The following is a 27,610-nucleotide window of genomic DNA, read 5'->3' as shown; positions in this document are numbered from 1 at the left end:
TTTTCTTCTAAATTCAGAAAGCTTATTAGATTCTAAGGATAGTAATAACGTGGTAATTGAAAGTTGTTAGCATTCTCTATTATTACTTGGCTATGAAAAAATTACATGCAAAACCCAAGATTTTAACATATATTTACCAACTTTTATGAATTACGTATCCACTCAAAGTTTATGATTATCTATTTCCACACATGTGCAGGGATTAAATAAGCAAAAAATAGGACTGCAGAAATATATAATGTTGGAATATAACTAGGAACTGCAAAGAAGAACTAAAGCAGCATCCTGGCAAGCTGATTGGCAACAGCCAGAAATTGGTAACTGATCCTGACAATTTAATGTAGCCCATATAATAGCTTCTACTATAACTTAAACAGATGTATTATTTCATACAATTAGGCGTGCAGCATATATAATCAAAAATTGAAACCCAGGATAAAGCATCAGCTATTGGAAAATGTAGTTAGTGACTGCAACCTGAAGGATCAGTACACATTTCTTGACTTAGTTACCTTCTCATAAAGCTCACAAAGTTAAATGCCAAAGTGCATTACTAGATATCTAGATTAACAGGTAAAGCTAAGCTGGCTCGAAAAGCAATTTTGAATTAAAACAAAGAAAACGCATAGAGAACCAACTCATCTTCAGCTCAGACTTCATTATATCATTAGAAATACATCACTAAGAGCCAAATGCTCAGTTAAGATTACACGAAAGGCCCATGTTGATATCAACAAGCCAGACTTCGGGGTTCCAGCCTGCCAATGAGTGAGCAACATACAGATCTTGCTCTAATCACTCCCAATTATTTGTGCAAACTACTGACCGTTCAATCTAGCCATGCTGTCTGTCTGAATATGGCTGTTAATAAGAAGGGTAAACATTTAAATACGTATTGTTTTTAGAAATAACGTAACAGGCAAGTTCACTTCAATTGAAAATTTAGTTTCTACTCAAATACACTGATACTAGAACCAAGTTTAGCTAATATAAGCAAAAGTAAGGGCAAAACAGATGGACTCACAGTAACAGCCCTGCAAAGTGCCTTAAAGGATCTTAAGCAAAAGGATAAATAGCAGGATACCATGCTGTTTTGCTAAAAACTCACCTGACATAGATGTGCAACCATTTTCTAGGAGTAGAGATGCAATGCACAAAAGTGAGAAGATGATTGCAAGTAACAGACTTCAATATAATAAATAATACATAATTCTAAATGAATAAATATTGTGTGAAACTAAACAAATATTCCTACATTTCTTACCTCTCGTTTTGCAAGCAGGACATTAGGAACAATATGGGGTAAACAACGTCCAAGCATCAGCATGACACTTTTTTCACTATCAGCAATTCGAGACACCTAAAGTGCAATTTTTTTGGCAAAGTTATATACAGCAGTTGCATTATATAACATGTCTCTCATAAAATGGTTTGAATTTCTTTCAGAAATTAGCATACAATTCAAGTTTAAAATAAAATGTCCACCTTAAACGTATCTGTGTTATCCATTATGTAATTGGTTCAGAGAGCTTACTGGGATAATGAGAAAGCACCAGAGTGTGAATGACTGTCCAAAGGATATTAGATTAGTATGTACCTAGTCCAACCCATTCATGTGACAATTGGATAAGATGGTCAAATATATTACCAGCTCAGATCTTAAGTTATGCAAAGGTAAATGCATAAGCAAGTGGCCAGAGGAAGAATGAAAGAACAACGAAAGACTAACAACCAAAGTTGAAATTGCTTAATTCTTATCACTCAATAGGAATTACTATTTTACAAAAATAAATATACCTCTGATCCCAAACGGGTCTCTGCTGACATCTGACAAAATGACAGCAATGCTTGATGGAATGCAGGTGATAACTTCCTGAAATAGTGGGATGGAAAGGGAATATAAAACATATCAAAAAGCTGTTATTTGTACAAATCTATTTATTTCACAACTAATAATTAAAAAATAAATCTTCAGTTTAAAAGTTTAATTAAGAATTGTATACTGGAGCCCGAACAATCCTCAGAGGTATAACTGATCTTTAACAGGATTCATAGAGTTGTGATATATTTTATTTAATTATAAGTTATTGAATAAAAGCACAGCTGACTGAAGTTGCTCTATATTCTAAACCTTAAACCATGATTTATCATTTATGCACCATGCTAAGCCAAAAATGAAAAATTATGTTATGGCTTGGCAAAATATGTAAACCTAGTCTGTATTAATGCAATCTATTAATTTCTGAAAACATGTTATAAATGAAACAGAGAGACAACTGAAAAATAATCAGCGTTGTCAAGAGTCCTTCCATTACATGTTACAATTCCTCATGATTAACGTAATCCTGTGCATTTCTTGATTTCACACCAAATAAGTGACTGCTAGATGAGTAAGAAAACATGGATAACCGATGGCCAATATTTAAAGAAAAATCTGGAGCTAAGAATGTTCACATGGAATCCCATAACCTGGTAGGACAGCTATTTAATTAAAGGTGGGGGTGACAAAACTCCTACTTCTTTTGTGTAGTGTAACTATAAATTTAGAACCTGAATGTAGTTGTTAAATCTATTCAATGTTCAATACAATATTTTACTGTAAACGCAAAACACAGATGAATTTGACTAACCTATTAGGTTTATCAAAATCTATGGCAGATTTATTTGATGGGGAACAAGGTGGAAATTTTTCTCTTTCTTTATAAGCAAAAGGTATTCCAATATCCTCTTTAAAAGTCCTACATTCAGATTCCATGTAAGTTCTATCTTCTTCAGTTCTCCCAAGTTTATCATCATTACTTGAACTCTTAATGTCTAAATATTTCCCATTATCATCTGGGAGCGTGGGAGGCACTTGGGCTGAAGATGTCTGTACTGGGTCACATATCGTTGGAACGGAAGTGTTTGGACTTCTCAAGTAGTCTATTTCACTGTAACAGAGAAAAGAAAAAGCTTTGGAAACAAAAACATTAGCATGTAATAAATCACCTTCAATGACCTACCTCATGCAGGAATAAATGTTTTATAAAATGTTTTATTGGGAAAAATCTACCATCAGATTTAGAAAAACAGAAAACTAAGTAAGATAACAATGGGGAAGATTTTTTTTAAGAAATGCTTTTTATATTATACTTTTTTGTTATAAAAACAACATATTCATATGCTCTAAAGGTCAAACTGATAGAGGAAAAATGTTTAATCTTATGTCCACTGGATATGACTTCCAATATCTGCTAACCGCTACCAGCCAGTAGCATGTATGTATTGTCCAACAGTATCATTTTCACTCTCCCCCTTGCATCATGTCCTCCATCACACTGTGCAAAAAGCAGTGGGTCCAAGTCTCTGCAATCTATATATTTTTTTGGGGGGAAATGCCCGGCACAGCATAAGGGAACTGCTATTGCTGCCATCTGTGTCAAAATAAAGTTAAAATAACAAAGTAAATCTAAATTCTAAACACCACTGAACAGTATTTGGAAGCTACAGCTGGTTCAGAGTGCTGTTCCGGGGGCCCCTAGGGTGGCACATAACACCCACTATTGCAGGGCTTTTCAATTTTTTCACCCATTGTACCACTTTTAGGATATGGTGACATCCGAGTACCGCCAGTCGCCTAGCAAGGTGTCGAAAACTTGATGACCAAAAAAAGAAAAAAAGAAAAAAGTGATGAAGTACAGGTAGTCCTCGACTTACAACAGTTTGCTTAGTGACTGTTCGAAGTTACAATGGCACTGAAAAAAGTGCTCCCCAAGCCACAGCCGAGCAAGACACCTGCCTGCCCACTGACGGCGCTCTTCCTCCTGTCCGAGGTTTTCATTTTTGTGAGCATTTCTGTTGAGGATTGGCAGTGGGGGTGGGGTGGGGTGTTTGGTTTTTATTTCCCCCGTCTGCTGGGTGGTTGCAGCAGGTTTTGGTCACTTCACATGACCCTGGGACACTGTAACCATCATAAATATGAATCAGTTGCCAAGCATCTGAATGTAAATCACAAGACCCTGGAGATGGTGCAACATTCCAGCTGATTGGAGCTTCTTCTGGGCTCAGCAGAAGAGCCAGGATCAGCGCCGAGCTCCAGCTGGAGCCTGGCACTGATCCTGGCACTTCCGCTGAGCCCTGACAGCCCTGCAGCTCCAGCCATCTCTCGCTCAGGCTTGTGCGGTGCTGTCACCGGTTCAGCTCATTCCCCTCCCCCGCTACTTTTCTAGGAAGGTTGGGTACCACCTGCCAGGTGCCAATGTACCACAGGTGGTATCCGTACCACTTGTTGATAAGTCATGCACTACTGCACAAGATGCATTGGTTACCGGTTTGCTTCCGAGTCAGTTCAAGGTATTGGTTATGATCTAAAAAGCCTTATATGGCATGGCTCCAGAGTATCTGAGGAACCATCTCACCCCAATGGGACTAGCCTGTCCCACTTGTGCCAGTGGAAGAGGCCTGTTACGGACCCTGTGTGCTAAGGGATTTCAGCAGATGGGGTCAAGGAGAAGAGCCTTTTTCGCTGGGGCCCAAACTCTGTGGAACACTCCTATCACTGGAGGTGAGAACTTGGTTTTGCCGGGTGACTTGAGGTCCCAAAGGGGTGCTCACTGCTGATAGGTGGATGATGGGGTAAGATCTCATCCCTGTACCATCCATATCTTGGTTCCTGGTTGTTGTTGTTTTTTTGCATAGTTTAAATTTTTAAATTTGCAGTTTTAAAATTTAAACAGCTTTTCTATTTACCTTTCATGATCTGTAAGCCACCCAGAGCTTTATCAGGGAGATGGGCAGCATATAAATTTAATAAATAAATAATAAAATAAGCTACTGCCATGCTGGTATATTCATATCCAGCATCTCTCTAAAATCTATTTTCTTCATTCTTTTTGGTGCATGAAAATAATTCTGACCAAGTTACCTTGAGGCATATAATACGTTTTGGTAATGAAAGCTGTTAAACTGAAATACAGAGAAACAAGTTTTTATAAACAGTTTAACTCAATGCCATATTCATTTAAAGGCATAATAAACTGAGATGAATACACTGGTTCATGCACAGCAAACTGCTTATTTTGTATAATTTTTTAAAAAGTTCATACATTAACATACCTTTCCAGTCTTTGTATCTGCTCCATAAGAGACCATTTTTCTGTGCTTAATACATTAATTTGATCTTCCAATTTCTGCACCAACACACATTGCTAAACAGAAGTAATATGACCGAAAAAATTAATTTAATTAATCAATTTGAATTGAATAAATTAGTTTAATTTGCCATATTGTTTTAAATTTGCAAAATGAATACCTCTATTGATTCTGATGTCCCAAATACAGGAATGTTTTCTAGGATAGGAGTTGTTGCCTCTAGTTCATCCTCTTCTGGGCCAACTGCTACATCTACAATATCTTTTGCAATAACTTGGTGATTTCCAAAATCACGGTAGAGTTGTAACAAGTCTGGAGGCTTTGGAATGTTCAGTCCTACATCATCCCACAGTTCAAAATCCTTTATATATGCAAAATTAAAATACTTAGTTTCCATAAATAAGCATGCAAGTTATCACGTCAAATGATAAAATGCAACTTCCAGAAGAGAACTTTAGTTATTGGCCAGGTAAGAATAATAAAAATAAATTTTACACTTCTATTACTTAATCACATACTGTTGAAGAAATCGGTTTTAGCTTAAAATGTATGACATAATTAAATCTAATTTCTTAACAATTAAGTGACCACTACTAATATTTTTGTTCAAAGTGTGAAGATTTCACTGATCATAATTAGCTTAGTGTGATCTTTCACATAATCAAATTGCATCAATGCAGCACAACAAAAATCTCTAGCCACAAGCACCTCTTGAAGCTATGATATTTATTTAACAAATTTAGTTGTCCATCAAAATAATTCTAAATGGTTCATAAAATATAGAAAAAAATTCTCTTTATATATATATATATATATATATATATATATATATATATATATATATATATATGTATATGTATATGTATATGTATATGTATATGTATATTTATTTATTTATTTATTTATTTTAATTCCATTTATATCCCGCCCTTCTCCGAAGACTCAGGGCGGCTTACAAGCTTAGCAGTAGCCTTCATTCTATGTACAGTATATGCCTGCTTATTAGGGCTTTCACACACACACCCAAGCGGCATTATTACAAAGTCAGCTTAATTGCCCCCAACAATCTGGGTCCTCATTTTACCTACCTCGGAAGGATGGAAGGCTGAGTCAACCTTGAGCCTGGTGGGACGCGAACCTGCACTAATTGCAGGCAGCTGCTGTTACTTAGGCATTAGCCCACTGCTCCACCAAGGCTCTTTCTATATGTATATATGTATATATGTATATATATATATATATATGGATCTTTGGTCATTCGGGTTTTTTCCCGCGTAGAATCCAAGGAACCTGAAGCCACCAGCCTGAGGATGACGGATGGGATTCCGTCGAAACGTTGCTCCTACACCTTCAATTCTACGCGGGAAAAAACCCGAATGACCAAAGATCCACATACAAACACCCGCGAAAACCTCAGAAAACACACACACACACACACACACACACACACACACACACATATATATATATATATATGTATGTATATGTATATGTATATATATGTGTGTGTGTGTGTGTGTAAAGGTTCCCCTGTACATTCGTGCTAGTCGTTTCCGACTCTAGGGGCCGGTGCTCATCTCCGTTTCAAAGCCGAAGAGCTAGCGCTTGTCCAAGGACGTCTCTGTGGTCATGTGGCCGGCATGACTAGATGCCAAAGGCGCACGGAACGCTGTTACCTTCCCACCATAGTGGTCCCTATTTTTCTACTTGCATTTTTACATGCTTTTGAACTGCTAGGTTGGCAGAAGCTGGGACGAGTAACAGGCGCTCACTCTGTTACGCGGCACTTGGGATTCGACCTACCAACTGCCGACGTTCTGATCGACAAGCTAACCCACTGAGCCACCGCATCCCATATATGTATATGTGTATGTGTATGTGTATATATATATATATATATATATGTATATGTATATGTATATGTATATGTATATGTATATGTATATGTATATGTATATAACTTATCATTTTAGAAATGATTAAGGAACCTCACTACAGCAAGAAACAAGACATTCATTCTAGCCTCCATTACTTAAACATATTCAAACCTGGTCCTGCTCATTATTTTGCTAGATTTCAATGGAGTAGGAATTGATTAAATATAGGAGAATGAAGATTCATCACACTTAAGGTCTACAAGTACTGACTGATTTATTTTGGAAGTAGGAAAAAGAGATGGCTGTCAGGAACAGTCTGTACTACTTTATTTTATGACATTTGTTTCAGTAATATAAGATTCAGGAAAACTTCCTAGCTATACATGGGCTGAAAGTGTTCCATCAAAAATAAGGCATCAGTGATATAGCTTCACAGTAGATTATTAGCCTTTGAGCAATACATGAAAACCAGCTTTCTCAGAACAGAATTAATAATACAGAACAGATGAACCATTTGAATTTATGATTTACATCAAGAGATAAAAAAGTATTTCTCCCTGTATTAAAAAGATGGCCCTCATTATCATTATGCATATCAGACATCAGTATCCATAATAAACCAGCTCATATATTTATGGATTTTGGTGGAAATATTTCTGCATGCATTAAATGTTTTTTTATAGTCACATTTTATGGGGCTTTCTTAATTGCAGTTATTCGCAACAGAATCCTTGTGATTGAGGTTTCAAAAAGAAAGAAAATTATATTCTTTTCTATCCTTTTTATGAAATTCATCTCTCCTCCCTTATGTATCCCAGACCTAAGCGGGGAGAAAGCATTAAGATGGGGTGGGTGGGAATGAACAGAGTGTATTAAAAAAATATTCCAAGCTGTTTTTGGGACTCTATGCTTATCTTTTCTGTTATATTTGTTCTAAAACAAAGATACATTCAGATTCAGACCTGGTAGCCAATCTAACACTTCATATGTTTAGCGCTTTATAAAACAGAAAGAGAACACTTCAGAAGGGTGAGAAAGAAATTTATTTTCCTCTAGTGCTCTTGGACCAAGTCATCTCGAGTTCAAATCAACAGCATTACTGTTAAGAATCAGCTTACTATTCCTTACTATGGACAAAACAATAATCCTACTTTAATTAACTTACATGAGAGGTATACTATGTACTATAAGCAGAGATATTTTTTATGGAAAATAAGTTAAAAATAACTAGACCACGTTAGGAACAAAAGGGAAAAAGGACCCCAGATCGGAATGTCACAAAGGTGCTATTCCAACTTACCTGATCATCATTCTCATCTGAAAAAGTTATTGAAGTAAGCTTGTATCCATTCTTTAACAAAAATTCATTGACTAAGAAGTTTAAAGCTCTTTTTTCAAGAGGCTTAATTGGTTCCTAGGAAAAATAAATGCACATAACATTTCAATCTTGGTGTCATTAAAACGATTCCCTATTATGATTGACAGAAACTAAACCAAGCTGATTAGCCATTTCAAAACAAAACCTACAAGCTTGAACAAGCATGCTCTTTGGTTAGCGATAGGAATACTGTGAACATAACATTGGTCTAGGCAACCTCGGCTCTTTTATGACTCACGGACTTCAACTCCCAGAATTCCTGAGTCAGCATGGCTGACTCAGGAATTCTGGGAGTTGAAGTCCGTGAGTCATAAAAGAGCCGAGGTTGCCTACCCCTGCCCTATAATAAAAGCAGATATAGCACATTAGATCACTCACCTGAATTTCAGGACTTGATTTATAATTGCTTCGTTCCTGCAAAGGAACTTCATTTTCTGAAAACAGCAATACAGGAAAAAAAAATATCATTCTCCAGGCTGTCACGCGCCACCTCTTTCTATTTTATCAAAATACAAAAAAACTGAGGAAAAGGTTTGTGTACACCACCTGCAGCCTGAGTCAGGTTGGCTCGGAGGGCCTGAATGGTCTCTTTTGCTTTCCGCAGTTCAAACTCCAGGACTGGACAAGGATTTGGATTAAACATACACAGGCATCCAATCAAGAATAGGGAAACAAAAATGAAATATAAAAAAGCAAGGATGGGTGTAAAAATAAAATACAATTTGTATTAAAAGACAAAGCATGCAATCTTTATGGAACTCATGAACGCATGCAGCAGAGTTAAGACTGCAGCAAACTGGCGAAACATTTCCACGATTCAAACCTAATCTTGGTTAAACATCTAAGTAATCTGGCAAGGAATGCTACAGGTTTTAAGAAATAAAATGCACCTCTTTTTTTTGAAAATCTTGGAAGATATCACATTACAAAGTGTTATTATGATCGAATCTTCTAAAGTTTTACGTTATACGAATGGAAATATGAGGCCATCTTGCTTTGAAGGAATAAGGAGATTTTTGATTAAAATTATCGTTCTGTAAACAAAGAATTGAATAATCTGTCATTGCAAAAATGAAATAATTCACGTTAGTGCCACTTTACAAAGGAGGTTTTAATTCCCATTTTGTGGCACATTATAGGATATGTCAGTTGGGTAGAACAGCTTATCATGTCAACTGAGTTCTTACATATCTGCAAACTTTTTTTTAAAAAAGTATTTAATATTTCTTTTCATAAAGAACACTGATTTCATAATTTAGGTTACCTGAGATAATTTTATGAATTGCTTTCTGCCATAGACAAAGTGATTCATTAGAGATTATCCAATCTTTAAACATTTGATTTGTAATTGATCTTGATTAAGACACCAAGGTACACTAACAGGCAATTACTAACCAGCTTCTTTACAGGGATTCCTTTACCATTAGAAATATTCTACAGATTTTTTTAGAACATTTTTTTCTACAAATGTTCCATTTTCTGGTAATACCAATAGATTAGGAATAGGACTATATGGAAAAAATATTCACTCAGTTTGCATTTTTTTTCTTCAAAAACAGAAGGCATAATTAGAGTACATCACAACTACTCCATGGAAATAACCTGTTTGATGCACAGAATTTTAATGCAGAAATATAAAAGCATAATTGATGGAAAAGTATGAAAAAAAATCTGTAGTAGTCAGCAATGCTGATCTGCAAATATTTCTGTGCAACAAAGTCTAAAAACTACGTGGATATTTTGTATATAAAGTAATATCTTATAAGTTGCCAGTGGTTTCAGGGTCTGGCTAAGCCAGGGGTAGGCAACCTTGGCTCTTTTATGACTCATGGACTTCAAATCCCAGAATTCCTGAGTCAGCATAGCTGACTCAGGAATTCTGGGAGTTGAAGTCCATGAGTCATAAAAGAGCCGTGGTTGCCTACCCCTGGGCTAAGCTTATCTTTTGAAAATTTAATTTAGTTTAAAAGAATTTATGATGGGCAGTATTTCTTCCTTAAAATGTAGAAATGCATGGTTACAGAACTATTGCAGATCAGAAATGCCCTGCAACAGGATGATAAAAAATGTTTTTTTTAAAGAAAAATAGCAAAAAACAACAAGAACAAAAAACAAAAACAAATTGTAGAGAAACTCAGGAATTCCAATAAGGAAACTGAAGTTCAGCAGAGAGCAAATCACTAAGAGCACAGAAAGCCAGAAAACTCATATCACATATACCTATGTCAGATGGCAAAGTATTTCCATTACCTAATTATGACATCCTAGTACACACGAGCAGATTTTACAATTATGCCTATTTGTTTTATTAAAACAGTTTACTCTGCTGCATGGTTTCTCTCCAGACATATTAACATTTTGAAACAGCTACTTAATTCAATAGTATATCCACAATGACTCATAGCTGTAACAAAACATACAGTTGATCCAGAATTAAGTAATTATATTTGGCCCAAATTAAATCCGAACAGAGTTCAACTTGATATAGAACTAAACAAATACTTAATTCTCTTATTCCCACGTTCACTTTAAGAAAATGATATAAAGAAGCATACCTACCCTAAAATGTTTGTTGTAATAAATGTGTTAAAACTGTGATTCAGGCAGCCTTTATAAGCATATTATAATGAACTGTCCTAAGGCCCTAGCTTTTTCCCAGTTTCCTCTTTTGTAGATCCCATCAGGCACCATTTTTTTTATAATTGTTACGTAAGTATCCATAGCACATAAATATGCAAGAGACTTTTACTTGTTACTCTTCTAAGGCTACAGTATTAAACTGCATTTACTAAAAGAGACAGCTACCTATTCAGAATTCAAACAAGAATTCCACTTTCAGAGGTTCTACCTCTGTCGACAGCATTTGCAGCAGCTGTCATTTTGTAGTGAACTCTGAAGGTTCACACTAGCTCTGGGAATAACCGTATAATCAACACATATTTTTATTATGCAAACTTAACAAATGCAATGTTATGTTTGAAAAGTGTTGCAGTTTTTAACATGATTTGCAAAAGATAAATCACTAAAGTCTTCCAAGAGGGCTAATCCGCAATGGCTACATTCAAATATCACATTAGCAAAAGGATATCCAAAATTTTGGGCCCAATGGAATTTTGAGAGTGCTATATGCACCATCACAAAATGATACCAGCATGTCATATGTAGAGCTGGTGGAGGGGAACAGAAAAAGAAAAGATAAATTCAAAGAGAGAAGTGAATAAGGAAAAATAACAAAATAAAGAGAGAGAGAGAGAGAGAGAGAGAGAGAGAGAGAGAGAGAGAGAGAGAGAGAGAGAGAGAGAAAGAACACTGATCTATGCATACAGAGCCAGAGAAGAAACACAAATCTAGCAAAAGAAAAAACTACAACAACAAAGAAAGACCTTTTTGCCTTCCCCAAAGTTAGGTTATCCACCCATATATCCACTGTTTTCTTTGCTATCATTTGCTAATCTCAGTCTGGATTTGAGAAGGATGGAAAACAATGATGCTCTGACAATTCTCCTTTTAACAAAATACTCTTTTCCAGGCAATACCAATCTCCAACTGAAGATTACTATTAAATAAATGAAACAACGACAACAACGTTCTTCTCATTTCCCTTCCCACCTCTAGTTATTAGGGCTTTGCAATTCCTTTAAAAAGGAAGCTTCAGAATGCGTAAGATTATGGATGGGGCATCTTTTTACAAACAGTTAAAACAGCCGTGACTTTTTTCTGCTTTATGTATCTCTCTGGAAAGTGATTTTAGCTGTCTTACAACTACTGGATATGAAAGGTAGCAGATTTGCATAAATGGAATGTTCCATCATGTTTATAACCACTAATATATTACAGGATCGAATGTATTTCCTTATCATTGCAAATCTGGCCAATCAACACAAAAATGCAAAAAAGCATTATAATGACTTTTGTTTTCCATTGTTGTATTAGAGTCGCTCATATTTATAATAAAGAAGTAATTTGTATATATTTTCTGGTTTTCTTAATCTTACCACAAAGAATTTAATACACATCAGTACATTTTTATGATGCTTTCCTAATGGATAAGAATCTATTCATAGTAAAATAAAGTAAATTGAAAAGTTTCATTATTTAAAAGAACTTGAGCTTCTCAAGAACACTTGTACTACCACTGGTTTGTGACGAGTACCGTAATGGAAAAATCATGCAAGAAAATAATTTGTATAAATGAACTCTATTTTAAAGTGAAGAAAGAAAAATGAGATGTTAACAATGTAGCCATCCATTCAATAATCTGTTGCTAGACAATAATCTATAAATTAAATTTATAACACATTAGAAAGTGTGTGATTTACAAACTTTTAATATAAATAGACATTCACCAGGAAGCATGACTTGTGCAATACCTACTTGGCATCTTATCTGAAATTTTACTCACCAGCTACTCGCTCATCAGTCTCCCTATTTCCATCATCTGAATATCTTGCAAAATCCAAGGAATCAAGAGTGCTAATGCTTCCAGCTCGATCTAAAGAAAAAAATAATGAAGGAAAATATCTTTTTTGTTTTTTTTTTAAAAATAAAACTACATGTAAAACTACATGTATATTACTTTTTCCACAACCTACAACGAATTTTATTCTTAAAAAAAAAAGTGATTTGCAAAAGGTTAGGTTTAGTGATTGACCTCACTAGAATTATGAAGAAAAGTGCCCACCTTTTTTAATGGCTATCAACTTCGATAGCCAATTGGTCTAGTGATTAAAGCAGGGGTCCCCAATCCCCAGTCCATAGACCAGTACCGGGCCGTGGCATGCCAGCAACCGGACTGCACAAACAAGCAAAGCCCCATCTGCAGGATGCAGGCAGTACATGAAACCCCGCTCCCTTTGGTCCGCAGAAAAACCTCTCTCCACGGAACCGGTCCCTGCTGCCCAAACGGTTGGGGACCTCTGGGTTAAAGCACCAAACTAGAAACCAGGCCTTAGTCGTGAAACCCAGATGGGTTACCTTGGGCCAGTCACTCTCCCTCTCAGCCTAATCCACCTTTATTTATAAAAAACAATAAAGGTAAGATATAAATAAAGGAACAAAAGTAAACTTGTCTTTCTTATATTTATAAAAATAAACTTATATTTCTTCATTTCGTTACCCTTTCCCCCAAAATATGCTCCTTTAGAGACAACTTTCTGAATGCAAATGATGCAGACATCAAACTACAGTTGTGAGAAAAAAGAGTGTGAATGTTTTAGTGTGAACTTTTTTGTAATCCTGAAGCACTGTGACTGATGCACATTGTGATGTGGGCTTCACTGAGTTTCTATGAATAGATCGATAGCTTCTGGTTAAACGAACCCCATGCAAAACAGTGTATTGTTACAGCTTTACAGAATACACTAGATCAATATTCAGTTTTTATTCCAAAAACCAGTGGGCCCCTAGCACAATTAGCTCTCTTTAGGGGACTGTGGTACCATGGTTTAAAAACCATCATGTTTAGATTCACAAAGCCAAAACTGAGACGACCATGTTTTAGATACATCTAAAACTGGGTGAGTGCTGCTTTCCCTCATAATGTGGCAGAAACCTTATTTTATGAAGTAATTCTTTCAGTAATGCTATTTATACTTCAACCATGTTATCAAAGTTTAAATATTTCAAGAACTGAACTTTTAAAAATGTGCATTGTTGCTCTTTTTTGTTTCTATTTCTATTTTTCTATTTACAGAATTATCTATTTCTGGATACTGAGGCAATAAAACAAGGGATATTTTTCTTTTCCAAAATTCACTAATGCATAATGTAAAATAGATTGGAAATACTGTCTTGATTGCAACTCATTCCATGTTTAACTCAATACAGTTGGTAAATCCAAACAGGTGTTAGATGAACTCCACCTCTTTAGTAATTTAATAAACAATTATTTTTACACGCAGAAGTTCTCCTGAAACTTTATTTTTTTAATACCCAGATGCTTGGAATAATTGAACACAATCAAAGCAGGGTCTATCAGACAGAAGACAAGGTAGACATCGATACTATGACACAAGTACATGTTTACAACCACGTCAATAAATAGCTACGGACAAACATTCCTAGCAAATGATGCCTAGTTCGTTGGGAAGAGTTGGAGGTAACTGAATCACAACAAAAAAGTTGAGAATAGGAGGCTTCTAGGAGGCAAACTACTCCTACCCTATCTTAAAGCTCTCCTATAAACCTTAAAAATGGGGAAAAATATACATTTCCAAGCCATTTTGGGTCATTTTTCAAGGTGTGTGTGTGTGTGTGTGTGTGTGTGTGTGTGTGTGTGAATGCAAAATAAAAATGGATGTTTATCCCAATAGAGTTAAGTCAAACCTAGAATGATGGTTGTTAGTTTCCAGGTGATGTGTTTCGGGTGTAGGAATTATCATACCAATATTTAACAAAAGTAATATTGGAGATGTTTCTAATTGCCATTTGTGCCAATTTATTGAGAAAAAAAACATGTTAAAGAAACTTTGTGATGTAGGCTTGGTACACATCTATTTCGACCCCAAACCACCCCAGTGATGCCCTCGACGTGATGTCCCGCTGCCTGGAGGCGGTTCGGGTCTGGATGGGGAGGAACAGGCTTCAACTCAACCCTGACAAGACTGAGTGGCTGTGCGTACCGGCATCTCGGGATATTCAGGATATCCCATCTCTTTCTATGGGGGGTGAGTTATTACCCCCCCGTAGATAGGGCTCGCAACTTGGGAGTCCTCCTAGATTTACAGCTTTCTTTAGAAGACCATATAGTAGCTGTGACTAGGGGGGCCTTCGCCCAGGTCCGCCTGGTGCACCAGTTGCGGCCCTATCTAGACCGGGATGCCTTACGTACGGTCACTCACGTGCTCGTGACCTCTCGTTTGGACTACTGCAACGCTCTCTACATGTGGCTGCCCTTGAAGACCACTCGGAGGCTCCAACTGGTACAGAATGCAGCCACGAGAGTTGTGTTGGGAGTTTCCTGATACTCCCATGTTACACCTCTGCTCCGCGAGCTGCATTGGCTTCCAGTTGTCTTCCGGGTGAGATTCAAGGTGTTGGTAATGACCTACAAAGCCCTACATGGCATGGGTCCGGAATACCTTACGGAGCACCTGCGGCCGGCATCAACTTCCCTCCGCCCAGTACGCTCCCACAGAGAGGGCCTCCTCAGGGTGCCACCGGTCAAAGAATGTCGACTGGTGGCCCCCAGGGGGAGGGCGTTCTCTGTGGGCGCGCCGGATTTATGGAATCATCTTCCGGTTGAGCTCCGGATGGCGCCCGACCTCCGCTCCTTCCGGCGCGATCTAAAGACTTACCTCTTCGAACAAGCTGGCCTGGCCTGATGGGATGGGGTTGGGTTTTATTAATGTGTTTTAACTTTTCTTATTGTGTTTTAACTTATTGTAAGAGTTGTGGGCATTTTGTTTAATCTCTTTTAATTTTTGTATTTTGTCTTTTAACATGCATTGCCCTGTTCACCGCCCTGAGTCCTTCGGGAGAAGGGCGGTATACAAATAAAATTAATAATAATAATAATAATAAAAAGTGAGCAAAATAAACTCAAAAAGAAATTATATATTTACAAGTTATTGAGGTACAGGCATATTTGGGCAAGCACGTAATTAAATGTTTTATAAAGGTTCAACAATAACAATTTAAACATGAAACACAATTCAAAGCATGACATTTATAGGAGGATTAAACCATAGCCTAGAGTAGACCTTTAGAATAAAGAAATGAGTTTGTATGAAATACTGATTTAAGCAGATCTTTAGAGGTGAATCTTTAGCTCAATTAGTATTGACACTAGTGTCCTGGTGCCAAGAAATAACAGTGGGCTTGGTTTATTATGGACTCAACACCCCTCCACCCACAATTTGTATTATGCAATGTCTGGATGAAGCCAGGAGAGCACTCAAGCAGAAAACTTTTAACCTCCATATCCAGAGACAGAATTAACATTTCATATTTCTCCTATAATAAACTGTTGCATCTTCTCTTTACCATCCCTAACAACTCTTATTACCTATTTGTCCCGTTGTATAGCCTACACTGGCAGGCTTGGATCCATTTCCAGTGACGGTACTGCTGGGAAATTTTAATGGCATTCCTTGCCAATATTGTTCAGATTCTTAAGTCAAGACCATAGCGCATGTACTTATGAAATGAATTATTTATCACCAGTGGAAGATAGAGCTAATTTTTCTTCTTATCAGAAACTTCTCAAATCAATCTCCCAAAATAATTGTGCACTACTTTCCAAAGTAGGTTTCCAGAATGATGGCTACATTTTGTGCCATAGAATTAATAGCGAGACGTTACTGGATCTGACTGTGCTTTGGGTATGTTTAGTTTCAGGTGCAAATAGTTTTTTTTTACTAGATATTTGTACTCTTGTATTCTTTTCATAACCTTTGACTCTTTTGGTCAGTGACCAATATACTGGCATAATAAACAATAAATTTAAAAATTTGGAAACTTATTAACAACTTTTACAGTAGAGTCACCAAATAAACTTTTAATTTACTTAACAACATAATTACAGAGGTCACATCTTCCTGGTTACAGCTAGATATTACTTTGAAATTTTTCACCAGTTTCTTCCTGGTAGTATTCTGCTATGAGAAAATAGATTTCTCTTCATTTTTGATTCACTGGCCATTTCCTTGAGATGACTTATGTGACTTTTGTCAGATTAGTAATTCTATTTAAGCATTGCTGAATTTATTGTGATCCTTTAGTTAAAGATCAACTCTCCCTTTCCCAACATATCTAAATCTATGTGTCCATTCTAAGAGCCATATTATACTGAGCTTTTTTCTCAAATACACATATTTATACGTCAATGTATGAGACAGTTTCTTTTCACATTAGCCTTTTAAACATAATAAAATTATATGCAAAAATGCTGATGTCAACTCGTCCATGGGGCAGTCAGAAACATCCTACAACTGAAACTTCAGAGCTGCATCTCCCCCAGGATCAGTAAGCTACAACGAGGAAACCATCCATCTTCGTTGCTAAGAAAAAAACCCAAAAAAAACGAGGGAGTTTCAAAGGTGAGCCAAGGGAGACAAAGAATAGTATTTTGGAGGACACTAATTTCTTCAAGTTCTAATGGGATCGTAGAACAAAAATATGGGTTTAAAGGGACACCCCAACCAAATTCCAAATTCCCTTCTATACCATTAAAGAGTGGATTCAGGGTTGCATGCCAAAGCCACTTCTTTGAAGAGGTCATAAAATTAAACTATGACATCACTGGTCTCAGCAAAACAAGAGCATTAATTTATATTATCCAGATGGGATAATAACAGCCATAGGCTAAACCCCACATAATGGTGGACCCTTGGCATCATTGTTGCCAGCCAACATGTGCAAAACATGCAGTCAGTACAAATAGTTTGCAAATGTCTTACAACCCTCAAATTAAAAATAAAAGGCGGAATAACCAACTCTTCATCATTCCATGTTATGTTCCTTAAAGTAATTTGGACAAAGGTCAAACCAATGCTTTCGTGAAGAACTTAAACAACAACTAGCTCAACTGGCCTACAAAATATTAATCAAAGGGTATCGACATGCTTAAGTAGGCTCGTGTAGAGTGGGTGAAAAGTTTATGGGCATTTTCTCAAATGAGAAGCAAAATGACTATGACAAACAATTAGCAATCTTTATTGTAAAGAAGTAGATGACAAACACCTGCAGTACTTTGAGAAACTAGCAGGGAAATTACTGGACCTAACATTCCCCTAAACTAGGAAATGAAAGCAGTGATCAGCTTACATACTATGCAAAGATGCAAAATTTATCACAAGTATAGCACTAACTCAATATTGGCAGTACACATAAGCCACGGGTGTCAAACTCGCGACGTCATGTGATGTGTTGCGACGTATCGCCATAAACGATTTATAAAAAAGAAAGGCTGCAGTCATAAAAATTCAGAAAATGACTGGAAAAAGTCATTTTAATTGCCAGCAATTAAAATTAGAGAGCAGTTAAGAAAGAAGCTCAAAGGAGAAAATAAATTTGATATGACTGAACTGTGTGAGCCGAACTGCAAGCAACAACCAAAAGGTTATGAAAATTACCCAGCACAACATGTGAAAGCAACAGAAAAGCAATATCATAAACGGCTGGGGGGAAAATGCCACCAATGAGAATTCTGAAAGAGCCAAAAAGGACAACTACATCTGATTGACAAGAAACTGAAGAAAAAAGCTAGCATTTTTATACCAATTTCCCCCCCCTCAAAAATAGCCAACATAGAGCACCATTAGTCAGATCATATCTAATGCTACCAAAAATTAATTAGATGTGATTCTCCTTGCAATCTGACAGATTAAAACCAGAAAGAATGGTCAATGGTCACATGTCCTTTGATAAAACAAATTCTACAACAGATGGGAAACATCAAAGCCAAATCAGATCCTTTAGCTCAGGGGTGTCAAACTCAATTTCATTGAGGGCCGCATCAGCATTGCGGTTGCCCTCAAGGGGTGGGTGGGTATGGCCAGGGTGGGCGTGGCTAGACTGTGTATGGCCTACTGGGTGGGCGTGGCCAGCTCTACATCGTTCGCATCAAGGGTGCCTATGGGGGCCTGGGCAGGAGTGGGACAGATCTGAGGGTCTCTGGCAGAAGGAGGGTCTCGGCCAGGGCCAAGGCAGTGGGGGCCGTTCCCTCACTGTTTCCAGGATGGCTTTGCGGGCCACATGAAACCACTTTGCGGGCCGGATTCGGCCCCTGGGCCTTGTGTTTGACATGTCTGCTTTAGCTAATGATGATCTACTGCTGTGAAGAGCAGAACTCTAACATAAAGAGAAGCAGAGAAGTTTCTACTAATGCAGTGTGCTATAAAGAGGCAAGTACTAAAGAAATCTTGCTCGGAGACCAAATCTGGAATGCAGAAATTTACGGCAATTTTAAGATGCCATCAAAGTAGCTCTTTTTAGGTTGATGGATAAAGAGCTTATATACAAAGATGGATAGACACAGTAATTCCCACAATGGAAGAATGGATGGTAAAGGTGATGGTGTTGGCAGAGATGACAAAACTGACCGTTTTAAGTAAAGAGAAGAATCTATCTAGTTTTGCTTGTTTGGAAACCGCTCCTGGACTTCGTGCTCAAAACTGAAAAAAATGCAACTTTGCTTTAAGGTATTGGTGGCTAGATTGATTTTGTTGTAATACAAATGGTCTGAAATAGTTAGAAATGTAAAGCAGAAGGTTGAGGGTGTAAGTCTTTTTTTGGTATTCTACTGCAAAGTCAGGAATCACAACTTTTTTCTTCTTCCTTTTTTGCACCTCTTCTCTTTTTTCTTTTATCTTTTCCTGACTTTTGTTTCTATTTGTATTTTATACCAAATTTCAATAAAAAAAATAAAAAACAAGAATGTTATCAAAGTAGTCCAAAAGCTATCAATGAGCAGAACTTGTATGCATGCATAGCAACATGGACCTGAAAGACAAACAAACTGGTAGCTCTGTAACTTTGCCCATAAGACTGATTACTATGAGATGGAGAGACAAAATTCAAAAAAATCCTGATTCCAGTTCAAACGCTATAGCATTGCATTGCACGCAGAACAAATACGTTTTGGTATCATCGCTTTGGGCAGCGAACCTACCCAATGAATATGACCCCCATATTTTTGTATGTACAAAAATCTATTCTAAAAATTACACGAATAGATTGGAAAAGAAAAACCAATTGCTGAACAACAGAGAAGATTTGAGAAGGGAGATCAATTGTAGAATCCCCAACATACAGTATAATTAAAAATAAAGCAGCATTCCATAGCTACCTTTTAGGTGGCATTTTCTGATTTTAAAGCTTCGATTCAATCCCAAGGTCAAAACTCTGAATGACTTTGCAATGGACCGTTGTCTATTACCACTTATTAATAGTTCCTATCATGATAACCCTTCTTTCAAAATAAGATATAGAATTAGTGGGTAGGTCTATCTCTTTTCCAACATCAAGAGCAGTAAAATGGATATATTTTATATGGGAGTGCAGTATTTTGGATTCAGAGTCAAAAAGATGTGTTTCCGAACAAATAAGGAAGTGCTGACCTACCCTGTTATAATGCCACAAGATCCTAGGTAAAGTGCTGGGTTTAGGAATTGCAAGTAACAAGTATGTGTACATTGATGTGTGATCTTAAACACTTTTTACACTTTTTAATATGAACTGCTATTTATTTTTAATCTCTATATTAACTCTGGACTCAAGCAATTTACCAGTTCAGACTTCTACACCAGTGTTTTTCAACCGCTGTTCCGCGGCACACTAGTGTGCCGCGAGCTGTTGCCTGGTGTGCCGTGGGAATTTTTTTTTTTTACCTCCCTCCGGAGAAGATGGCCGTGGCCCGCGGCTGAGCTAGACGGGAGGGTGAGTTCTGGCTGGCTGAGCCCTGAGGAGGCTGTTGCCTGTTGCACGGCCTCGGCTGGGCACCGGGAGTTCCCGGTGCTGTAACAACTTGCAGAGGCCGCGGGAGATGTTGGTGTGCCGGTCCGGGTCCGCCGGGCCTGACCCGCGGCGGCGGCAACGTTTCTGAGGCCGCCGAAATGAGTCGGGCGGCGGGGAACCTGGACCTAAAGTGGCCGGGCCGTTCCGAGCGACGGGGCGCCTGGTGCCTGCGGCGGAGTGCCTGGGAACGCCTTCTGAGCCCGTTCGGCATTTTTACTGGGCGCCGAGGCGCCGGGACCCATGGCAGCTGGAATGCTTCAATGTGAAAGAGAGAGAGAGAGGAGGGGAGGAAGGAAGGAAGGAAAAAAAGCAGGAAGAAAAATTAAAAAGAAATGCAAGTAGCTTCCAGTTTCCACAACAAGTAGAAAGCAAGAAATTGAGAGAGGGGAAAGTGGGAGAGAGAAAGGCAGGAAAGAAAGGAAGAAAGAAAGAAAGAAAGAAAGAGAAAAGAAAGAGAAAGAAAGAAGGAAAGAAAGAAAGAAAGAAAGAAAGAGAAAGAAAAATAAATGAAGGAGAAAAATGCAGAAAGAAAAATTACCGTATATACTTGAGTATAAGCCGAATTTTTCAGCCCACTTTTTGGGCTGAAAAATTCCACTTCGGCTTATACTCCAGTCAATAAAAAAAACTTACCAAGGACTTGTGCGCGGCCGAGGCTTTGGTGCTTCCGGGATCGCGCGCACCTCTCCCAAGCCACCGCCGTCCGGAGACCTGCCGAAGTTTGGGGAGGTTTGGGGAGGTGCGCGCACAAACCTCCCCAAACCTTCCCAAACTTCGGCAGGTCTCCGGACGGCGACGGCTTGGGAGAGGTGCGCGCGATCCTGGAAGCACCGAAGCCTCGGCCGCGCGCAAGTCCTCGGTAAGCTCCGGGCGGTCACTTGCTTCGCGTCTCCTGAGGGAAGGGGGGGGCGACTGCTGGCCGCTGGCAGGCTGCTTCTTTCCGCAGCGGAAAGAAGCAGGCAGGCAGGGCGCGGAGGTCCGGAGACCTGCCGACGTTTGGGGAGGTTTGGGGAGGTTAACCGGATCTTTAAAACCAAAAAAAGAAGGGGGGGGAGAATCAGAGAGCGAAGGTGTAGCGTCGTGTAGCGACCGTGGGGAGGCCCAATGGTGCGGAAAACGGTGGAGTGCCTCGTGATTTTTTTTCATGAAACAAGTGTGCCTTTGCCCAAAAAAGGTTGAAAAACACTGTTCTACACAATCAAAATTAGCAGACTGAATAATGTGCCAACATGTTACAGGTTTGATATAGATCAGAGCTGAATGTTCTAAGCAATTGCCCAATGGAACATTTTATTTAAGAAGATAATCAAGTGGAAGTATTGGATTGTGCGAAATGAACTGTTATTGGTCTATTAAAAACATTGTTCTTGGAATACATTTACAGCTTCTAATATGTGGAGATTATTTCCATTATACCAGGTTCCATAGGAAGAATGCTAAATTCATACCCCAAAAGATCCAGCATAATATCAATGTAATTCTGGAAAGGTTTTCTCTCTCCCTCTTTTGCCTCATAAGTTATTTTACTTTATTCTAGTGATCTTAACTTTTTGAGGTGACCTTAGGTACACATTCTATAAGGAGCTTTTACACAAAGGGAAAAACAGTCCAAAAAACAACAACAGTACTGTAAAAAAGAGATTAGAAAGCACAATTGAAAATAGGCAAGAAAATGGTATGTGATCACCTGTCCACCCTGGATGAGTTTAAATCACCAGGACCAGATGGATTAGACCCCAAGGTTCTGAAGGAACTGGCAGACGTGATCTCAAAACCACTGAACTGGGGAACTACCAGAGGACTGGAAAAGAGCTGATGTAGTTCCCATCTTAAAAAAAAAGATCCAAGAAACTACAGACCCATCAGCCTGACCTCAATACTTGGAAAGATTCTAGAAAAGATAATCAAGCAACGAATCAGCGAACACCTAGAGGAAAACAAAGTCATGACCAAAAACCAACATGGGTTTGTCAAAAACAGATTATGCCAGACAAATCTTAGTGCACACTTTGACAAGGTGACAAAATTAGTGGACCAGAGGAATGCTGTGGATATAATTTACCTGGACTTCAATAAGGCATTTGATAAAGTAGACCACAACCTACTACTTGATAAGATAGAAAAACGTGGGTTAGACAGCATCACCCCCAGATGGATTCGTAACTGGCTGACCAACTGCACTCAACGTGTAGTCCTCAATGGAAATGCATCTAATGGAGGGAAGTATGCAGTGCGATACCCCAAGGACTGTTTTAGGCCCAGTGCTCTTCAACATCTTCATCAATGATTTGGACGAGGGGATAGATGGGGAACTCATCAAATTTGCAGATGACACCAAGCTGGCAGGAACAGCCAACACACCAGAAGACAGACTTAAGATAGAGAAGGATCTTGACAGACTTGAACGTTGGGCACTATCTAACAATGAAATTCAATGATGAAAAAGTAAGGTTCTATATTTAGGCAAGAAAAACCAAATGCAGAGGTACAATATAGGTGGTACCTCGCTCAGTAGTGGTAAGTGTGAGAGGGATCTTGTAGTGGACAATCACTTAAATATGAGCCAGCAGTGTGCTGCAGCTGCCAAAAAAAGCCATCACACTGCTAGGCTGCATTAACAGAGGGATAAAATCAAGATTACATGAAGCGTCTTGGTAAGGCCACACTTGGAATACTGCATCAGTTTTGGTCACGATTTTAAAAAGCTGATGAAACTCTAGAAAGCGTGCAGAGAAGAACAACAAAGATGATTAGGTCACTGGAGGCTAAAACGGACATGTCAAATTCACGACGTCATGTGATGTCGCGAGACATATCAGGACTATTTTGCCATTGCTGGCAACAGGGTGGGCATGGCTTCTGGATGACGCGTCTGGCCCGTGGGTCGACAGTTTGACACCCCTGGGCTAAAACATATAAAGAACAGTTGCTGGAATTGGGGATGTCTACTTTAATGAAAAGAAGGGCAAGGGGTGACATGATAGCAGTGTTCCAATATCTAAGGGGTTGCCACAAAGAAGAGGGAGTCAAGCTATTCTCCAAAGCACCTGAAGGCAGGACAAGAAGCAATGAATGGAAACTAGTCAAGGAGAGAAGCAACCTAGAACTAAGAAGACCTTTTCTGACAGTTAGAACAATTAACCAGTTGTACAACTTGCCTCCAGAAGTTGTGAATGCTCTAAACACTGGAACTTTTTAAGAGACTGGACAACCATTTGTCTGAAATGGTATAGGGTTTCCTGCCTGAGCAGAGGGTTGGACTAGAAGACCTCCAAGGTCCCTTCCAACTCTGTTATTCTATTTTAATGTACCTCAAATTGGATAATATCCTAACTTACGTTGATATTAATTAATTCAATCAAAATGCTGAAGGATCACATTTCAGGTTGTACTGTTTTTCTCTTCTGTGTGTACAGAGAACAAAATTGCTACAGACTGCTATTTCCCTAAGAATGAACACACAAGTATTCTGCCAGTAGCCCATTTCAAACTATCAGGAGACGGCAGTTGTAATATTTATATTTTTTCCTGAATAGAAAGAATACAGTACTCCATCAACTGCTAGTCTTTTACTATGACTATTATTTACCTCTGTCATCACAAGATGAATAACATTTTGTCAGCTGAGTTAGTTACTGCTCACTAGAGGCTGATTTTCATGTGACTTATGACAACTGACTTGGAAAAAAAATCTGCAAGCTTAAACGTTTGTGTAAAGGTTAATGTATAAGGAAATGGGTGAATTCCTTAATGATCAAACACTTGGACAGAATTTCAGCATGTTGCAGACTCTTCTACTTTAAGCTCTCTCCTTTCTCTGGTTATATGGGACAGAAGTATTATTCAAAACTTGGGAAGAATTCCAGCTTTCCCTCACTTATTTTATGTTGCAGTACAGATGCAAGTTGTTATAAAATTAAAAGTTAGTTGCAGAAGATGATTATGTAGTAACAGCCAAAAAGAATGAGTCTTATATGGGTGTGGCAGTCCTATAATTGTCTAAAATAACTGTTGAAATACTATGTTGTAATGTGTTTAAATAAAGACTTGTCTTTAAATTATGCAAGCTTAAGAAATGGCTTCTAATATCAGCCTTTTTATTGGTCTTTGGTAGTAAGAATTAAAGAATGCAGAAAAATAGTTAGTTTTTAATTGCTATTAATTAAGTTTTAATTCTACTAACTTAACATTAAACCCTTGGTGTACTTTGCTAAAAGCTAAACATTTTTGCATCTGGCATTATTTTTGTTCAAGATTAAAGTCATGTAAGTGCCAATATATTTACAGTTTTACCTAATCACAGTTTTGAAGTACTGTTTCATTGACAAGCAAATTACACAGGATAACTGCTCCAGCTCTTGGAGTAATTATACATCAGGTCCTCTGGTTTCTACCTCGTTTGTTTTATGAGCTGCAATCATTTCCTCATTTACAGTGAAAGGAAAATATGAAGCATGTCTAATGAATATAAATATACTCTATTTTATTAAGATAACAAATGAATATTTTTTTTTGTTCAAAGGAGAAAGTTTTGGAGTTCCCACTGTGAAATACTTTTTTGAGTCCTTCAATTGTAATTAGTGGTGAACCATTAATAAGATCAGTTAATTATGACCAACAGCTAAACAATTTATACAATCATCAGTGAAGAGAGCAAGAGAAGGGAGCAAAAAATGAGAAACAATGAATAGGGTGTATAAACACAACATTCTGGTTCCCAAAATTAGCCAACAGAGTTTAGCCCATGAAGTTAAATCTATGGACTAATTAATATGTTATGTAAACTTAATCAATTGTGTTAATTTAGTGAACCATTTTTCTGTTAAGCACAAGCTTTTACAGCAGGGGGAAACAAGAAAATTTGGCTAATTTTTCTAACCCTCTTTTCTTCATCATTCTTGTTACTTTATTTCTTAGTGATCTTAGCAAATAACATTACAATATGTCATGAATATAATTTTAGCTAAAAGCTAAAGTTAACATTTGTCAGAAGGCTTTTACCAAATTTTACTAAAAATCTGATGGACAAGCAGGGGAGCAATTGGGTGAGCCTACATATAAACTTCTGCTGTTGTCGATGTCCACATCAAAGCAAAGATAGCCACTGAAGGATAGTTCTGCCATGCAAAACAACGGGGAAAGATCAGCAAGAAATTCTGCTGTCTTTTATTCTAAGCATATGTTCTATATACAGATAATACCGAACCAAGCAGAGAGCTCCAAGATTCTTTGGTGATATGCGAATAGTCACTGCGTTCATACATTACAGGTGTTCCTTGACTTATGACCACAACTGAGTCCCAAAATTTCAGTTGCTCATTTTACGACCTTTCTTGCTACAGTTGTTAAGTGAATCACTGCAGTGGTTAAGTTAGTAACACAGTTATTAAATGAACGTGGCTTCCCATTGACTTTACTTGTCAGAAAGTCACAAAAAGTGCTCACATGACCCTGGGTCATTGCAACTGTCATAAATATGAGTCAGGTGCCAAGTGTCTGAATTTTGATCGTGTGATCATGGGAGTGCTGCAACAGTCTTTATAAGTCTGAAAAAAATGATCATAAGCCACTTTTTTCAGAGCTGTTGTAACTCTGAACAGTAACTAAACAAACTGTTGTAAGGCAAGGATTACCTGTATTACAAGCTATAAAACAAGCTGAACAGTGAATCTGCCTGATGGCATCCCTAATTTAGATAAACTAAATTATTAATAAAGAGTCCTCAGTATTTAAAAAAGTAAGTACTTAAGAATAAAATCTTAGCTATCACTAACCTCTATATTAACCTAATAAAAAGCTTAAAAAACTGTAAAATCAAACTAAGAATCTATCACATTACCAAGTCAGCCATCTCATAAGTTGTCACATGACTGCTTCACAAAATAATTGATAATTGTATGCTACTGAAAAATCAAATGGTATCAAATCTCCTCTTTAGATGCTTAAAAAAGAACAAAAGAAATAAATACCACATAAGTTCAACATATATATGATCTCTACCCTTTCCTTAAGAAAAATGTCTTTTCATAATATAATACTAAATTAGTTCATTCTTCTTATACAATATTAAAACTGGCTCTGAAAATTTAGTACCTGTTATACTGGCAAATAAATATTTATATGAGCAGTTTTAGTAAGCAGTATATTTAAAGCCTGTATTTTGCTAATTAGATTTTACACAGTAGTTTTTCAATTAAGAGAAGGAAGGAGGTGAGTTGGCTGGTCCTACATTGCCTGTAAATTAGCCAAGTCACATGTATAGTATTGTAAAAATGTGATCCCAATACCTTATCAGTATCAGGTATTGAGCTGATTTAGTTTGCTAAATAAATCACAACATATGGCAATCCACATATTATTGGCTTAGAAAAAAATGTCTAAAGAAAAACTAAAGAAATAACATTATGGTTTAGTGTATTTGCAAAGACTCAGACACTCCTTATTTTTATTAATGTGACTGAAAGAAAAACTAAAATTACTATTCAGAATAACAGAAACAAAGACATTTGCAAAAATTCTAGCAAGAGAGTAATCCTGGCTGCTGAAGATGTTTGTGTGCATGAAGTTGTGTATTTATGGAAGCTTTTCAATAAAATCACAAAATGCTGTCCTCTCTCTAAACTGCGGAGGTGTTTAAAAATATTTTACTTCACTTTGTACAGTGATGCATTTCTTGATAGTTATTGTGTTCCTTAAAAGCATTTACATGGCATCATTTACATAAAGTCTTTCCTGACTCAATGTTATTAGACACTTGCCACCTAATGGG

General features: G+C 37.6%; 1 protein-coding gene across 4 annotated transcripts in view; it reads right to left on the bottom strand.

Moving 5' to 3' along the window:
- RELCH (RAB11 binding and LisH domain, coiled-coil and HEAT repeat containing) overlaps positions 1–27,610 on the bottom strand; it is a 66,513-nt gene that overhangs the window by 35,765 nt on the left and 3,138 nt on the right. For 3 of the 4 annotated variants that reach the window (XR_014026005.1, XM_081324391.1, XM_081324392.1), the window contains exons 2-10: positions 12,788–12,877; positions 8,932–9,003; positions 8,764–8,819; positions 8,308–8,421; positions 5,291–5,491; positions 5,095–5,186; positions 2,631–2,930; positions 1,798–1,873; positions 1,265–1,360 (exon numbers count right to left, since the gene is read on the bottom strand). Coding sequence is in view for 3 of the 4 variants with exons in the window: in XM_081324391.1 (XP_081180517.1) it covers positions 1,265–1,360; positions 1,798–1,873; positions 2,631–2,930; positions 5,095–5,186; positions 5,291–5,491; positions 8,308–8,421; positions 8,764–8,819; positions 8,932–9,003; positions 12,788–12,877 (1,097 nt within the window). In the remaining variant the exon portion in view is untranslated. The remainder of the gene's footprint in view (positions 1–1,264; positions 1,361–1,797; positions 1,874–2,630; positions 2,931–5,094; positions 5,187–5,290; positions 5,492–8,307; positions 8,422–8,763; positions 8,820–8,931; positions 9,004–12,787; positions 12,878–27,610) is intronic. The other variant, XM_081324393.1, reaches the window with a different exon arrangement.

Source organism: Vipera berus (assembly GCF_964194415.1).
Source record: "Vipera berus genome assembly, chromosome: 3".
NCBI classification, from domain to species: Eukaryota; Metazoa; Chordata; class Lepidosauria; order Squamata; family Viperidae; genus Vipera; species Vipera berus.
The sequence above is the reverse complement of the archived record's forward strand: the minus strand, read 5'-3'. Positions and strand labels throughout refer to the sequence as shown.